General features: G+C 32.2%; 1 protein-coding gene across 4 annotated transcripts in view; it reads right to left on the reverse strand.

Annotated features, from left to right (window-relative positions):
* The window catches only part of LOC107440440 (protein Obscurin), a 276,955-nt gene that overhangs the window by 19,240 nt on the left and 239,272 nt on the right, over positions 1-18,443 (reverse strand). For all 4 annotated transcript variants that reach the window (XM_087164070.1, XM_087164068.1, XM_087164071.1 and 1 more), the window contains 5 exons: positions 16,420-16,640; positions 14,744-14,888; positions 9,960-10,143; positions 7,523-7,674; positions 5,093-5,225 (listed from right to left, as the gene is read on the reverse strand). In XM_087164070.1, coding sequence (XP_087020196.1) covers positions 5,093-5,225; positions 7,523-7,674; positions 9,960-10,143; positions 14,744-14,888; positions 16,420-16,640 — 835 coding nt within the window. The remainder of the gene's footprint in view (positions 1-5,092; positions 5,226-7,522; positions 7,675-9,959; positions 10,144-14,743; positions 14,889-16,419; positions 16,641-18,443) is intronic.

The following is an 18,443-nucleotide window of genomic DNA, read 5'->3' on the forward strand; positions in this document are numbered from 1 at the left end:
CAATACTTCGATCCGTTATCCGATATCGTTATCTCAAATGAAACAAGCGATAAACAACTGTTGTCGATAAGCAATAATAGAAAGAACAAACGCAAAATGTCAGATTTTGAAGGTTTCAGTTGCTTAGTTCGAGTATTGAAAAATAAAATACTAGAATACTTCATAAATATGTATCTCATATTTTTTCTTTTAATTACATTGCTTTCTTATTGCAGAGCTACCAACTGCTCCGAACACACCTAAATATTTTAATAAGCGGTAAATAACTAGTAAGTAAATTTTCCATATAAAAAGTGGTGAATTATATAAACCCACGAATTATTTAGAAATAGTGGTGGATAAATATCTACTCAATTGAATTTATTGAACCAAGAATCACAATTGATAAACTACCATTTTAAAATATATATTTGCTGTCCGGTGCAAGTTGGCATCTCTGTAAGTGCTGTTATACATATTCGTTCATGCGCCAAATTGTCGCGTGTTCGTAGAGATAGGTATATAAGAAACGTTCGTAAACCTAGTGTGGAAAAAAATATTTGCCGAAGTGAGAATGAATAGACATAATTGAAAGGGATATAATATCGTTTCTCAATTATCAGCTTCCTATCTTGATCAATTTTGCAAACAAATCTTTCCTATTTTTTTCATTGTTTCATTATTATTTTCAACTACTTACAAAACAAAGGATTAAATGACTAACTTTAAATAAAATTTTATAATGTGGTGTAAGTCCCAAATTAAAAATTTTGTGAAAAATTAGAAAATAGTACTGAATATTAAAATTTTTTTTTAAAGGGACAAAAAAGTTTTGTACATTTTTTTGATAATTTTTTAATAATTAAGGAAATAAAGGGTTAAATATTATTGAAAATTCTAGTATGGCAAAACAGCATTCGACATCAGAATATTAACTAAAAATGCTGGACGTTAACCCATTAAGTTTCCTTGGACTTCTTAAAATAGATAAATACTGGTAACTTAATTATTTTATTTTGGAAACTCGTATTAGAAAAGAAAGATACTCGCATGTTCACCAAATTATAATTATACAAGTACCTGCCAACTTTTACACTTTCCGAGAAAGGATTTTTCAAGTGGTAGTAAAACAATTAACGAAGAAAAATTTTACTCAAAATTGTATTTATATTTTAACCAGGATGTAATTCGCTTTAGTAACGACATATGTTTTAATATATTTGTTGTAATTATTTATGTGTAGTTGTGGTCAAACTCATTTATAATTATCCTTATAATTTAAGAAGTTAAATGGAATAACATGAGTTTCGCTATTATTAAATATAAAATTAAAATCGTCTGGCAAAACCGAAAGAGTTTGCATATGTATATATACGTACCTGCCAACTTTTAAGCATCTGGCGTAAAATTATATTTCTATATTTAAAGTGATAGTAAAATGTATGCTTTTTATGTATTCCTTGCATTTATAAGCTAAATTTATAATCTTTTTCATTACCACTATTTTTAAAAAAATTAAGTATATATATAATAATATGGACTGTAGAGGTAATACGCAGAAGCTCTCCAAAAATACAACGTATGTTTCTGCCTAAAATTGAAATTTATATTCCATTTAACTGCCACTAAGAAGAATCATCCTCGAAATTATTAAACGTTGGCAGGTATGTATATACTCGTATATATATATACAGGGTGTCTATAAAAGAACTCCGGGGTTTTAAAAATTCATATCTCACTAACTATAAAAGATAGCAAAATTTAGTCGATTTCTCTGAAAAGAGTAGCTCAAAAAGTTTTACTCATACCAATTGGGAATATTTGTATCAACTGTTGGCGACGCTGCAGGGCGTTGACCTTGAAATGACGTCGCGAAATTTGAAATGATGGCGACTCCGCAACAAAAGGCTCAATGTGTTATTTGGCTCATAGAAACGAAGTCTTTAGTTACCGTACAAAGTACAGAGAAAATTCGTGATGTTCAACATCTCAGGAAACGAATAGTCAATTGTGTGGCAACCGTCCCCCCAGACATGCTCGCTAGGACATGGGAAGAGGTAGAATACCGTTTAGACGTCTGTCGTGCCATTAACGGGGCGGGGCTCATATAGAACTTTACTAAGTGTTAAAAAAAACTTGAAAATGTAAGCTTTTCAGTCATGTATAAAACATGTATGTATGTTTTTTATTTCCTTAAAATATTTTGCCTCAAAACCCCGGAGTTCTTTTATAGACACCCTGTATATTGATTTGAAATTAATTTTTAAACAAAAGTAATGATCACCTTGTAAATAATCAACTTAGTTTTACCTTTTATTTACTAAATTAATAAAAAATTATCAAATATCTCTAACTTTTTTGTTTTGTTAAATAATGTATATTTTACAATGTTTTTTTTCTTCAATTAATGTTATTTTCTAGTTTTTCATACAATATTTTTATTTGGGATTTAAACCACGTTATAAAATTTTAATTAAAGTTAAACATTTAATACTTAAGTTGTAAAATTTTAATTAAGTTTAACATTTAATAGTTTGTAAAATCTCAATGAATCAGTAAAAAAAAAAAAAAGTATGAAACACTTGCTTGCAAAATTCATCGACATAGATAGCTAAGAATTGAGAAATGAAATTAAGGAATCATAAAATGACTTCCTCGAACGATTACATTAATAACTAAATAGTCCCATAGATGATGTTCAATTTGTAATTATTGTGTGCTCTCAACTAGTAATAATAAATGGAAAGTCATACAACAGGTGCAGTCAAGCTCCGATGAGATATTTTGTTCCGTTTCAATGCTAATTTAGGGATGCCAACTGCTCCGGATTCTATAGAATATTTTGAAAAACTGCAGAAAGGTATAAACTAAAAATTTCAGATTTTTGGTTAATTTTGCCAACTTTCTAAAAGGTTGAACATGGCATAAATGTATTGTTTTATTGAATTTACATGCATTTGCAGGCTTACGTGCTCAATTTAGGTTTATAAACCTTTGTGAAGTAGAAGCACAGATCGAACAATTTAAAGAAGGAGATCACGAAGACTATATTCAGGATTACGGTGGAATTCGAACCCTTCAACTCTACGCTTCGCACAGAGTTTGGCGGGCGATATCCAAGGATGCCAATTGCTATGCTTTCTACGTAAGTTTTAATAAATTGTTAGCGAGTAAAATAATAAAACTTTTATAAGAATAATTGGGCCCACTTACTGAAGTGTCAACACGAGATCACTGCAACAAAGTTGCATTTCATTTGATACTTTGAATTTTTGACATCAAGTGGTGGAAAAATTACTTAAGATGAAAAATACTGAACTAAAAATAAAAATTTCGTTACTACTAGATAATATTTTTTTTCTAAGTAGAGCTGTTGTTGTTGTTGTAGTTCATTTACGTCGCACTAGAGCTGCACAATGGGCTATTCGAGACAGTCTGGGAAACATCTCTGAGGATGCTCCGAAGACATGGCATCTCAATTTTGATCCTTTGCAGGGGGGATGGCACCCCCTCTTCGGTAGCCCGACGACCTGCACGCGAAATTGAGCACTTTACGGTAGAACAGTTTAACGAGGGCCAATACCGCACACCCTCGGTCCCTACGCAGACTGATCCAAGAGGAGCAAGTTGGCATCTCTTCATACCGTTCGGCCAGGAAGACCCCTTGGCATAACCGTTGCTGGACATTGGGTAAATCCGGGTATTTAGAGCGAAGCACCACTGATCGATTCTGTAATGTTCTATGATGTGGGGTCATAAAACTAAAAAAGTTCTAAGATGTAGAAAAATTTTCAGAGTCTTTACAGGAGGTGGGCAGATGTTGTAGTCAGGAGATCATCATTGAGCTGGGGAGATCCCCTTGAGTATGGTGGTATAACAGTATCAAAGCGGCATATCATTTAAGCCTTTGAATTGTTTATAAATAGTGGCGAGTAAAAACCCTATGAATCGAATTTGCTAAACCAAGAATTATACATTAAAGGACTACCACTAGAAAATATTTATCTGCAGTCCGGCCTAAGTTCGCCTCTCTGATAATTGAAAATAATATTATTCAGACTTAAACGTCCAGTCGATACATAAAAGGGTTAAGAGCAGATTTCCATTTTGTTTTTATAAATGATTTTTACATCAAATCGAATCGTTGCCTTTGAGTTACGTCAACACAATTTTATTCTTCGTGTTGTCCACGAACACCTCTTCAATTCAAATTCATTGAATAGTCTATATTATTATCTTGTATTATATATTTTAACTAACTAGATATGTTTATTTAAGAACAGCATAAATTTAATTCTTCCTAAAGATTTCTATTTTTACATTTTAAATATTTGCGAAATTCATGTTTTTTTCTATTTATTTGGAATTATAAATTAAATTTATAATGTTTAAGACTACTACTAAAGGTAAATAGATACAACTATGATAGTTCATGATAGTTACAAAGATGCCAACTTTTTTCCGATAAACAATAAACACGGTTGTTACGTTTTAATTTCTTTATTACTAAGCTTACGGATACTCCCTCTAGCGGAAAATGACCAAGGTAATCCCTCTCGGAAGTATTCCTCCAATATTTTGACTAGATAAAAGTAGGACAGAGATCTATGTTCTATCTATGGAATGACATAGATAGAAGTAGGACAACGGTATAAACTGAAGTCTGCTATTGCTTTTGTCACTTTTACTGCCAGTATCCTAGCTGTCTACGGGCTCTATTACAGATGAAAGAGTGTGGGGACCGCTTCGCGGGCAAGGACTCTGTACTCAACTTGTTCCGGACAGCGGATAAATATTTTCACGTCGTTGTCTTTAAATGTACAATTCTTGGTTAAGTAAATTCTATTTATGGAGTTTTTACTCACTACTACTTCTAAATAATTCAAAGGCTTATGTGATACGGCACCTTTAGAGATGCCAATTGTTCCGAATTCTACAAAATATTTTTAAAAACGGTTGAGAACTATAAACTGAAATTTTCAGTTTTATGATTAATTTTGTCAACTTATTACAAGGCTTAAAAGTTAAAAGTAGTCTCACCTGCAACGTCTATTCAAAATAAATCTCTAAATAAAGTTAAAAAAAACTCTTTAAGATGTTTTTGTGGACTTACAACCAAGATTCAATCTCGCCCTGCAGACAGATACACCATGACAATTTCTTGACACACACTTATAGGCACCAACATCATAGGCCTTGGTCGGTCTTAGTGTTAGTGAGCATCGACCATCTGACCATTTACTTATCTAGAAAAAGAAATTGCTTTTACAGAAGAAGGGTAAAATAGAAATCAGAAAATTAAAATAATGCTGTCTTGTATTGTAGGCAAAATGCCACGTTGTTATTATCAGGTCTACTGGGAAGTTTTGTCCACGAAAGTATATGCTTCCTTTTACAGTAATGCAAAAGGTCCTTTTATAAAAGAAAGTGGTAAGGTATTTACTTTTTAATTTAATGGTAAATTTCTATTACCTATTCAAACTGTAAAGAAAGTATCTGGCCGGGATAGCCTGGTCGATAGGGCGCTGGGCCTATGTCCGAGAGTTCGTGGGTTCGAACCCCGCCGGCCGAAGACTCCCCGTGTAGTAAAGTGACTGATGTACGTTAAATCTGTAGAGTCGCAAAAGTTCTCCATGTTCCCATAACAAATCAATACCTCTGGGGGTACTGGATTGGATATCGATTATTCTCTGATTCAGGTCAAAATTACGATCTGTGGATGAATGGATGTATGAATGGGTCCGCCCTATAAAAGGGTGTGACGTATGGTGCGACAGAAGTCAAATTCTAGGCCATAGATGGCGCCACTGGAAAACAAGAACAATCGCACTCCCTCTGTCTAAACACGCATACGTCAACAATAACAAGTATCTGATAAAACTCATCTGATATATACATTTAAGAATAAATTTCCTACCATTTTTTTTTTATTGTAAAGGCACCTTTTGCATTCTTGTATAATGGATTGTGTTCTTTCGCGAGCAGAATTTTCCAGGTAGACCTAATAAATAAATTCCAAAAATGAAATACTTGTGCTTCAATATTTTTGGTGATAGAACTCACCGCTTAAACTGATGCTAGGTTCTATTAATGGGTGAAATAAATTTTATCCCTTATTGTATTTTCGTAGTTTTAGAAAATATTTTTTCTTGTGGAAGCAAAGCCAATGTATTAATATTTTAATAAATTAGAATAAATGAAATTTTTTCTACCCCTATAGATAACTTTTATAAACAGATATTTTACAGGACAGATAGAGGAAGTCATGACTAGTCTTGATGAAAGTTTTTATGACAATTCTGTTTTTTTTTTTTTTCTTTAAATTCGTCTTGGTTCGGGACTATTGTTAATTATTTTTCACCCAGTACTCAGCTCATATGCTTAAATGTGGGCATGGCAAATTTGAGATTTTTGCTTGTTAGTTTAAAATATCATTTTTATTTTGAACTAAGTAGCGGTGAATTAAATAAATCAAACTATTATTACCTCTCTCACAAATTAACTGCTCCAAAAATAATTTGGTTACCAGTTTTATCTTTTTTGATTGTCATCACCCTGAGAAAGCGTATTTGTAAAGCGTATATATGTTTTTATTAGTATTTTCTTATTAATTTTAAATAAAATTTGTTAGAGGCTTTTAAGTATGAATTGGATTAATTTGATATGAATTGGATATGTTTATATTCTCACTTTTATTGTATGTGTAAAATAAGTAGGACTAGAATATTGATGACCTAAAAATTCTTCAAACACGCCCTAAAAATTTCTTAAAAAAGCTTCCAAAAACTTAAAATGACCTTAAATAAAAAATAATGTGCTATAACATTTCAACGACATTTTTTATAGTAGTTTTTATCTTTTTAAAAAAAAAATTGTTCATCGTAATCTGCGTTTATAAATTTAATAAAAAACAAAGAGCTATTTAAAGTAAATATGTATTTATAAGTGCAATGAAATGTGAACAAGTACCTGATAAAGACAAATTGAAAATTATATAAAGTCTTATATCATCAGAATTTTATTGCATTTTAAAATGTTTTTTGATATCCTTAAAATCGAAAGAACGGCTTTTGTTCAAATGTAGAATGCTTTAAAAATTAAAAATATCAATTAAAAGCAATAATAAAGGATTAAAAAATAGATAAAAATCACTAAAATTCTACAAATAATGCCTTGTAGAGGAAAAAACGTCTAAAAATAAATTTATCATCAACATCCTAACTCTGATAATAAACATATGCAAACAAATATTATACGTCTGGGGTTCTAGAGTCAGTTTTCTCTGACGTGTAAGATTCCACTGATAGACTAGAATAAAATGTCCCGAATTATATACTATTTACTTTTTTAAAACGCTAAAACACGCATATTGAGCCGTGTTCATTTTCTTAAATACACATTTAGAGCTATGGTCATTTTCTTAAATACGTCTTTTGAGCTCTGTCCATTTTCTTAAATACGCATTTTGAGCTATGAGAGACAAAAAGACAGAAAGTAATAAGTTATCTAAAATTTGAGTATTTTAAATTATAGAATATCTTACGATTATCCTGGAACTCTCAATTAAGATGCCATCATTTCTAAACCAAGAAACTTGAGCTTCTGGATCTGCAGCAATTCTGCATTCAAACACAGCTTCTTCGTTTTCGCGTACAACTACGTGCTTAATTTTTTCACGGAAGAATGGAGCTGAACCTAAAAAGGATGAAGAGTAATTTCATCATTTCATTAGTTGTACAGGAAGAGACAAAAACAAACAAACTAAAAACAATAAACTTAAACTACCTAAAGATATATGAACGGGCTGCCAACTTACTACGTTTTTTTGGGAAAATGTCTTCTATGTTTATGTTATAATGTATGATTCTTTGTTTTGTAAATTTGATTTGAAGGTTTCTTCTCCACTAATACATATAAATTATTCAAAAGTTCATACGAAAAGCCACTTAATTCCAGCTCTCTCGTGGTGAGGTATTTAAAATGTTGGCGGCATTTCGAAAAATTCTGTTTCAAATTACCTAACACTCTGTAAAATATTTTTCAAAAAAACGTAGTACTAGTCGGTAGTCCAGCAAATTATTCTGCTTAAGTACTAGAGTAGATTTAACTACGGTGACCGGCGTCCTTAAGTACCCAAAAAATGACCAAAATATCGATATTTTTTTATTGCTTATAATCAAACGTCTACCTATTTCAAGTGCACTGAAAAAAAACCCATCTCTCTATCTACATTTTAAAAAAAGTTATGAATGATTTTAGATTGCCCCAAAACAGAAATTTGATCAGCAGACAGACTTTAAAGTGCTTTTTGTCATAGATGATAGTTTCGTGTTTTTTTTAGTTATTTAAGGAAACTAATTGTAAAATTTCGAAACTAAAATGGTTGCTAAAATGTGAAAATTTATCTTTATGGATTACCACTCTTCTATGATAGATATAGTATAGCCTCCTGCATTCGGATAGAAGCGAACGTGACATGGATTAATTGCTAAAATAAATGATTGAGATCGAATTATCAAATTATTTGTGACGTTTTGAGTATTTTATTTCTCCGTTAAAATGGTCTATCTCATGCTTTAAAGTATAAAAATTTTTTCGCTGCACAATTTAAATCGAAGAAAAATAGATAATCAAACACTAATACACGACGTTTCTCAACGGTTGAAGGGTGTATATTAGGGCATAACACTTTCCGAAAACAACGTAGTTCTATTTCTGTTCCGTTTAACACGTTCACGCCGGGTGCTGCGCCTGAAAGCGGGACGGAAAAGAGAAAATACTGGTAGAAGAACTATTTCAATATTAGATAATATTCGGGAGGAGTTAATCTATTCTCAACAATAACAATGCACTGTAAGGAAATTTATCACGGCGAAGAAGCAATTCAATATGAAAATTGCATCCGTTAAAAACAATTGGTAGTTATGAATTTTTATTATTCCCGGAAAAAAACTAAAAAATGAAATTTATTGTGACCAGTTTTTACTCCAGTGCTCCCTCCGATGAGACAATCTAGCGTGACCCACCGGTGGGTCACCCCGGCGTGAACGTGTTAAGAAAGTTTTGATTCCATTATTAACGTAATGTCGTTGCGACGATGATTTATTAAAGTTTCCGAAACTCACTGATTTCTTTTTTCATTTTAATAACGAAGCAAAAAATTATATTTTATATTCAAGTGTGTCAAGATTTTTTACAGATGATTCGCTTCAATCTATTTAATCCCTTCTCTGTCGGCGTCGCATCTCATACGTTCGGCGTTTTTGTGCCCGCATGGTCGGCATCGCATGTCATGCGACAAGGATTGAATTTGAAATTGAATTCGTGGCTACTTACACGTCTCTTTAAATCCCGCGATTATTTTTGTATTTTTGAATATTGCTAAGAGATAGCGCAACTAGTCCCTCACTCTTCACAATTTTCGCTGTAAAATTTCCGCCTTGAATTGAAATCAAACTCATTTTGTACTTTCTATAATTTTGCTCTCATTAGTGTTACAGTTGCATGTAAATTATTTCAATTTTGTGACAAATGTGATTTTTACGCTCATGCACAGCTCTTTCAACAGAAAATAGAAAAATTATTTTCAAAAATATTTTTACCAAATTTTAATAATTATTTTATGCAGATATTTACCTTAAACCCCTAAAAGCAATAAGGTTAATAAATATGTTATCACAGAGCATTTTTTAAAAATAAGACTTGGGTGAATTGCAGGGAAAACTGCAGGTCAGTGAATGGGACATAACATATTTCACCACCAGAAAATATTTTGCATTTTCAAAGCAAAAAACTCAAGCAAAAAACTACTAGCAGACAAAAATATTTATATTTTTGAATTTAGGATAAAACATACATTAATTTTTAGCAATAAAAAAATGCTCTTTTTAGGACGGAAATTAAAAAATAAATAAATAAATTAATTAATTTAAAAAAAATCGAAACAGACGTTGAGTAATGGCTTATAACTGTGTTTTTACCTGCTGTTCCTCTGAATCCACGTCGTTTTTTCTGACTTCTTGTTTCTATGTGCTCATAGCCAGATCCTGGAGTGCTAACTTCGTGACGTAATCTCAAGTTTGCTGATCGTGATACTCCTTTTTTCTCATCATCTATTTCTTCGTCCATGACATCAGTAAATTTTCGTCTCTCTTTTACAGCAACCTGTGATACATTATTAATTGCACTATTATTTTAATTATTTAATACACACGAGCTTGCACAAGTATGTAACTGCTAGTTATTAATAATATTCGCGATCGCAACGAACTATAGGGGGCGTTGTTGTATGAGACTAATACCTGCGATTTCTATATGAACAGTCATTCAGTTACTCTGGAGACGTCTTTAATGTAGCACGTAGCATTGCAACGTTCCTTCTTTATTGTGGCTAATTAAATTTAAAAAAGAAAAATGCTTGATATTCTTTCTTATGCAAACGAAAACAAAATGGTATCTCTCTTTATTAGAGAAGGAATATCCAAAACACATCGGAAAAATATTTGTACATTAACAGAAAAAAATATGTATATTCTTATAAGAGTTAAAACCTAATGCCCGAGAAATAGTTTTACCAAACTTAATGATATAACATGAAAGGCCCATTTAAACTTTACATTCTATAGTTTTAAGAATCATATTACTTCAAAAATTAAAATGAACAAAAAGTATACATAAGCCTCATAATTTAATGAAATTTAATTTTGTGAACAAGGTTTTTTGACAACAATTTTTATCAAAAAATTTCAAGTTTCAATAAAAATCATTATTTAGAAACTAAGAAACGTAAAATAAAGAATGCTGACGAAACAAAAACAAAAAAAAAAAACAATACTTTTTTGTCGCCATTTTTAGTGCTACAAAAATTCGTCTTTGGGATTTGCCAAAAACAAAACAAGATGCAATTTTATTTTTTCAGGAGGCAAATATTTTACCGAAAAAACGAAAATGTACCAATTCCCACAACATAAAATTTTATCTTGGTAAACGTACGTTTTGGAAATGTTATTTCATTTGGAATCTTATTTATCAGAGTTCATATGGCGATATGATTGTTTTGAATCTATGCTAAACTCTATATCGGCTCATTTTCCACCGAAATCCGACTGACTATTTTGATTTTAAATAAAGTGTTTTATTTTATGAATTGTCGCAAAAATTTTAAGTATAGATTAGCGGCACTTAAAAACCGCCAAATCTGTAGCGGCGGTGGCGTTAATACGTTAGTACCGAATTTTTATTCCATACTTTTCTGAATCATATTACTTCAAACATTGGAATATACAAGAAGTATACATAAACACATAATGTTATACCATTTAATTTTTCAAAAAAAGTATTTTGAGAACAATTTTTATCAAAAAATTATAAACTAAAAAACGGAAAATAAAGAATTCTTAGGATAAAAAAACGATTTTAAGAATTCTTTACATTGAAATAAAAACTTTCATATTGTTTCTTTTTTTATTATTCTTATAGTTCTTAATCAGACGTAAAAAATCATTCTGTAGAGAACCATCATCAAATGAAAAAAAAATATTTACAAGCAAATGTTTTATTGTAAAAATCATTGCACTTACCTGATTTATAATTCCCGGAGAATTCCAAAATGATAAGTTCCTTGTTTGAAAACTTTATTCTCAAATAAAAGATACATAGTTTATCCCTTCATTACTTTTAGATAACATACTACACAGCAAAATTTTATAATTGATATTAATTTGAATATGTAGCTAAAAACAGAATAGCTGAATTCTAGTTGAACTTATTCTTTCAAAACTAAAAAATACTTACCAAGAAAACGATTAAAATTAATTAAGAATCAGCACAAATGGCACTATTTCAAGTAACTTGGATAATTTTTTATTGTTGTTTTCCGAATTATATGGATACAGAAATATATACTATTCTATAACGAAGAAGAATATGCTATAACTATTACAATTTTGTATGTTCTGAATTCATATTTATTCACTGGAATGACGAAAGCAATGTTGACTTCACTTTAATTCGTAATGAATTGAAGACAGAAGAAATGCATTTTACCTTAATACACACATCTGTAACAGTATCCGAAATCGGAAGTCATCAGTTGCAAGTTTGTTGATAATAGAAATTAAAAATTATTGAGGAATTTCTCTTCGAATGTTTGGCGTGTTCTGTTCCTGAAAGATTTACTAATATTCTGGAGATTTTTTTCAAGTTCTTCGGCCTTTTCCTTAGGGAAATTTTGTTTCTTATTTGCTGCTAAAAAATGGCGTCTGATTCCGTCAATGATTTCGATGGAACTAAATGAAAACGTGATAAATTAATGTCTGATATTTACAGGCTCCCGCTAGATGGCGTACTCGAGCGTTGCGATCGCGAATTGAGGATTTCATAACATATGTTCTTATATTTGAGAAAAATGAAGTAAAAGAGCAAGTATATTAGGGTTCGCAACTTAATAACTCTGCGAGCTAAAAGCAAAGACTCTATCAATGTCTAAAGAGTCATTGCTGAGGTTTGACCAGAGAAAACAGTGATAAGTTAAAAAGCGATTATTAGAAACGCTAAAGGAATTATTATCTAGCAATCAAACCGGTTTTTTGTGTTTTTAGTAGTATGTTTCTCACTTGTAATTTGTTGAACTTCATCATAATCATCGAAACTTACGTGGGCGCCAGAAGCCGTTTACGACCCTTTGCTGGAGATGCCAACTGCTCCGAATTCGAGAAAATATTTTAAAAAACTGTAGAAATCTACATACTTAAATTTGCAGATTTTCCGCTACTTTTGCTAACTTTGTATACGTTACAACACGGCTAAGCTGTAACAAAGTAGCAAATTATATAAGCCGTTGAATTATTGAGAAGTAGTGGTGAATAAAAGCCCTATAATTCGAATTTACTGAACCAAAAATTATACTTTAAAAAACAACCACTCGAAAATATATCCGCTCTCCAGAGCAAGTTGGCCTCTCTGCTTTTCCCAATTTGTTAGACTTCGATTGTGTTTTTTTCTTTAAAATTTAAATTTTAATTTGCTAACCTCTAATATGTAATTTCTTTTTTATTTAATTCTTCCAAGGCTTCTAAAAATAAATTTGAAGAGTGTTTTTAACAAATCACTCTGTACTTTGTTTTACATGAATGTTTTCAAAGAGGCTTACAGACTGCTCAAAAATGTCTATTGGGTCATTGAGACTTATAAAACCTGCAGTTTGCAACTGTTTGCTACAATCAGAATCATTAATAATACAGGGTGTTTATAAAGTCCCGGCCCCATTTTGATGCTTAATAACTCATAAAATAATAAAGATAGATTAAAATTAATAACATAAATGGTTAGATAGACTCAAAAAGTTTCATGACCCTTGTCAATGAATTTCCACGTGTGCCCCCTTCGTCGCACGGAGAGTATCAAGTCGATAGTCAATTTCACGCCAGGTAGCTGCAAGCATGTCGGCATCCACAGAGGCTATTGCGGTTGTAATTCTGGCTTTTAGGTCATCAATGTTCGACACGATCCTCCTGTAAACATTGTCCTTTATAATCCACAAAGAAAAAGTCCAGCGGCGTTATATCAGATGATCTGGGTGGCCAAGGAATTGGACCTCCTCGCCCAATCCATCTTCCTGGAAAATGGTCATTCAAAGAACTACGAACGATGATACCCCAATGAGGTGGTGCACTATCTTGTTGCAAAAAGACATGTGGCTGAAGCTCTTCTAGTTGTGGAAATACGAAGTTTTCCAACATGTCTAAGTATACGACTGATGAGACCGTCTTTTCTGTAAAAAAGAAAAGCCCAATGACTCGGTCGTGCATTAGTCCACACCACACGTTAACCTTTGGTGAATCCCTTTGTGTCTCACGGTATTCATGGGGATTTTCAGATCCCCATATGCGCACATTATGGCGATTAACAATGCCAGAAACATGAAAGGATGCTTCGTCGGAGAACATTATGCGTTTCAGAAAATCAGCAGAATCTTCGATCCTTCCTACCATATCTGTAGCAAACGCCATCCTCCTAGGCTTATCGTCCGGTTCCACACCTTGAACAATTTGAATTTTGTATGCATGCAGTCTTAATTGTTTCTTAATAACCTTGTACACCGTCGAAATTGGCATATCCAATTCTCTTGCCGCTGATCTCACAGATCTTCTAGGATTGTCTAAAAATGTCTGTCTGACACGCTCAACGTCAAAATCACTTGTGCAGGGACGTCCGGAACGTTTCTTATCTGCAATACTTCCAGTTTCTAGAAAATTCTTTTTTCACCGCAACATGCTGCTTTTGGATTTGGGATCTTTTTGGTAAATTCCTTTGCAATTTCTCTGTGCATGCACTATCGATTTCGTTTCTATGAACCACCATAAAATCTGTGGTTTCTCCTGTGGTGTATGCATTCTCCTTAATATCCGCTCGAATAAAACATCACATAGAAAAGTACTACATAGAACAAACACATCAAAAGTAAACATAACATTGCAATAGTTGTCAAAACAAAAGAGAGAACAATGCAATTAATAAGCAGACAATATTTAGAAAAGTACAAGTATTTAGACTGGAAAATGAAATTATCTGAAATTAACCACACGCGCAGACGATATTTACAAAAGTAAAGATATTCAAACCTGAAAAGGAAAATATATGAGTTATTGCATCAATAAATGCCATAAGTTTGTTTATATCTTCATTATTTTATGAGTTATTAAACATCAAAATGGGTTCGGAAATTTATAAACACACCTGTATACTGAAGAAAAAAATGACTTACATCTTGGTATCCCCAATGTTTATCCGCTAGATGTCTGGAAAGTATAGGGCTTCTACTAGCACCAACTTTTAAATATCTCCGAATTCGAACAGGAAAATCTGGATCACGTAAAGGCAACAAAAACGTGTCTGGACCATTTTGGTAGCTAAAAGAAAGTACTATGATTGAGGCGAAAGACTGAAGTAAGAAAAGTAAATAGTGAAAATCCTTTTCCATATGTTTAACGATTTACCTGCTGCTAAATTTTTTAACAGTAAGAAAAGCACGTTTAAGTTAAAAGTTGCAGAATCTTTGTAATTAAACTACGTGAATATTTTATTCATCGAAGACAATGAAATAATTAGGTTACCAGTCTTTATCTTTTTGAAAAAGGCACATGCTCATTGATGCCAACTTGCTCCGGACAGCAAATATATATTTTAAAGTGGTAGTTTATCAATTGTGATTCTTGGTTTAATAAATTCAATTTAGTAGGTTTTTATACACCACTATTTCTAAATAATTCGTAGGTTTATATTATTCACCACTTTATGGTACTTATGTCATGTTATACCTTTTAAAACACAAGCAAAAAGAGTCAAATATTTGCGAAATTTACTTTGTAGTTATTTACCGTTTTTTAAATTATTTTGGCGTGTCCGGAGCAGTTGGCATCTCTGCATGCTTCCTAAATAAAAAAAAGGCATTTAAGCGGCAAAGAGTAGCAGAGATGCTAACTGCTACGGATTGAACGAAATATTTTATAAAATAACGGTAGTGAACTACAAACAAAAATTTGCAGATTTTCGGTTAATTTTTCCAATTTTTTATAAAGGCCCAACATGGATTTAGTGTAGCAAAATGGCGTATTGCATAAGTCTTCGAATTATTTAGAAGTAGTGGTGAGTAAAAAACCCTCTAAATCGATATTATTAAACCAAGAATCATCCAATATAAACTACCACCCAAAAATATTTATCCGCTGTCCGGAGCAATTGGCATCTCTGGCATTGAAGAGTGTCTTAAATGAGATCAATTTGTTTACTTTGAGGAATCTAACTGTATTTGTTTTTAGAGTTTTATTGATTCTCAGGTGGCAAACTTGATCCTTGATTTTGCCTATGATAACTGAAAGCCATTCTGATTACATCTATAGTCGACAGCAATGTCAGCTGATTTCTGTGATTTTGAAAAAATATTTTTGCATGACCTCTGCAGAAGAGCAATGTGAAGCACGTTGTTCTTCTGTCGAGTGAAGTTTGTGCTTTACAATCGAAAAAATTTATTGACTTAAACACATAAAAATAATATAAATTCAAAACTGTATTGTTTATGAGAAATTTTATTAAGAGCCTTTGTCACGGAATGTTGACAATCTTTTCGGGAGAATTTTACTGCCATCCCCCTCCGAAAGAAGGTCTCGCTCATGTTTCAATAGTTACTATATTGTTTTTGATAATAGTTAATGATTGTTTTTTTTTAAAATTTGATATTACTTTTCTCAGAAGATCTGAATATTTGAGAGACCACGTCTGTCTATGGATTTGATATAATCTAACCATGTTTTATAGACTGAGGGTCATTATTTGTTTTTTAGCTATTGTTTATAATTCTTTTTCGAGTTTTTATTGAAAAAAGCCAGATTCATAAGAATATTAATTTGAAATAAAAAATATTTTTGAGTTTGTAACACTTACTGGCTTTCGGATCTAGGATCGATTGCTTCTCTTTCGATTCTTTGTCGGTAAGTGATGTCATCAAAAGCTGCAGGTTTAATTCGACTTCTGTCGAGTTCGCTGTCAGGTGTAGATGGTGGTGTATAAGACTCGTCCGGTGGATAGATCATGCGGCTTGGATGTGTAAAGCAGGATTCCAAAGTTCGTCGACGGAAGAACCAACGGCATGCAGCGTTTGAATACTGTATGTAATATATTAATTATAATTATGCTGTTTATTACCTTTTATAAAACACATCTATCAAAAATTAAACTCTATCATGAAAATGATTGTACACTATCTACCAATATTTGGACACCTATGCAAATGACTATATCTGCGGTCCTGAGATAGGTCACGCCCTCCGCCGGTATACATCGTGTAGGGAACAACATCGGCATTAGTCCCATGCAAGATGCCTAATGCACTATTTTGGATGACAATGTGCTTCCTACGTTGTGGCAGTTTTACGGGGTGGACCCATGTTACTTCCAGGACGACCATGCCAGCTGTCATGTTGCGAGGGTCACCAAGGCTTGGTATGGTGCCAATGGGGTTAATCGAATGGACTGGCCTGCCCAGATCCCAGACCTGAACCCTATCAAGAATCTCTGGGACAAGTTGGATCCCCCAATTAAGGAGTGTACTACCCGTGCAAAATCGGTGAAGGAACTTACATGTCATCTCCAAGCCGAGTGGAAGAAAATACCACTAGCCGTCACACAAGGACTTGTGGAAAGTATGCCCCGGAGGGTTCACGCTGTAATTGCCTCTCGTGGAGGCTCTACCAACTATTGATTATGAATAAAGTTTGTTTTGCTTTTCAATCACACGTGTCCAAATACCTATTGGTAGATAGTGTATAAATACAAAATTTTGAACATATGACATAAAGAATGCGTAATTTAACATCTTCGTGACGGGTGAGTCATACATGCATTCTCAGGGTGGCAACAAAGGTATAAAAGATAAAACTGGAAGCCAAACTATTCTTTAGTAGATTATTTATGGGCAGGTTAATAATAGTTGGCTAAATTCATTTAAATCACCATTACTTAATTCAAAATAAAAATTATATAGTTACACTTTGTACTAACATGTTTAATTCCTGTTAAAATCTAAGTAAAAGCAAAAATAAGTCCATCAAATTAGCCACGCCGCATTTAACACGTTCACGCCGGGAAAAGTGAAAATACTGGTAGAAGAACTATTTCAATATTAGATAATATTCGGGAGGAGTTAATCTATTCTCAACAATAACAATTCACTGTAAGGAAAATTATCACTGCGAAGAAGCAATTCAATATAAAAATTGCATCCGTTAAAAACAATTGGTATTTATGGATTTTTATTATTCCCGGAAAAAAACTAAAAAATGAAATTTATTGTGACCAGTTTTTACTCCAATCTTAATCTACACCTTACAACTACATTTTCAAATATTTCATAAGCCTTGTGAAAATATTTCAAACAGTTTAAAAGTGTTTTCATGTAGAAAAGATTGCGTTTCCATTTATTTTTTCGAAATGAAACTAATCTATTTGAGAGCTAAAACAAAATTATAAGGCGAAACTTACAGTTAATTTTTGGTTCAATTGATATCTCTAAATTTACTAACGCATAAATATCACACTATTCGGCCACTGGTACGTTTTCTGGTTTTTGAATCTTGATATTTGAACTTAAATTCCTATACCTTAAATATGAAACATGGTAAAGGAGTTTCCAATATTTATTATAGACATTTATTTTCAGATTATTTTTGTGTCGACAATTGGTGTCAAAAAAATTATGTGACCAATATAAGAAACTATTTACTTAGAAAAGTTGTTTTATTCAAATTTTCATAAATCCAAAATGGCATCATAGAAGCATTTTTATAATATCAAAAATGATTTTGGGACATTAATGACACTTTTTGAGTTGTGTAGGTTGTTTTTCTTGATGGTAGGACCTAGAAATAAGACGAGAAGGAATTTTCTCAGATATTTTTGATTAGCATAAA

This window comes from Parasteatoda tepidariorum, chromosome 5 (genome assembly GCF_982258835.1).
Source record: "Parasteatoda tepidariorum strain Cologne lab strain chromosome 5, Ptep-v5.0, whole genome shotgun sequence".
Classification (NCBI taxonomy): Eukaryota; Metazoa; Arthropoda; class Arachnida; order Araneae; family Theridiidae; genus Parasteatoda; species Parasteatoda tepidariorum.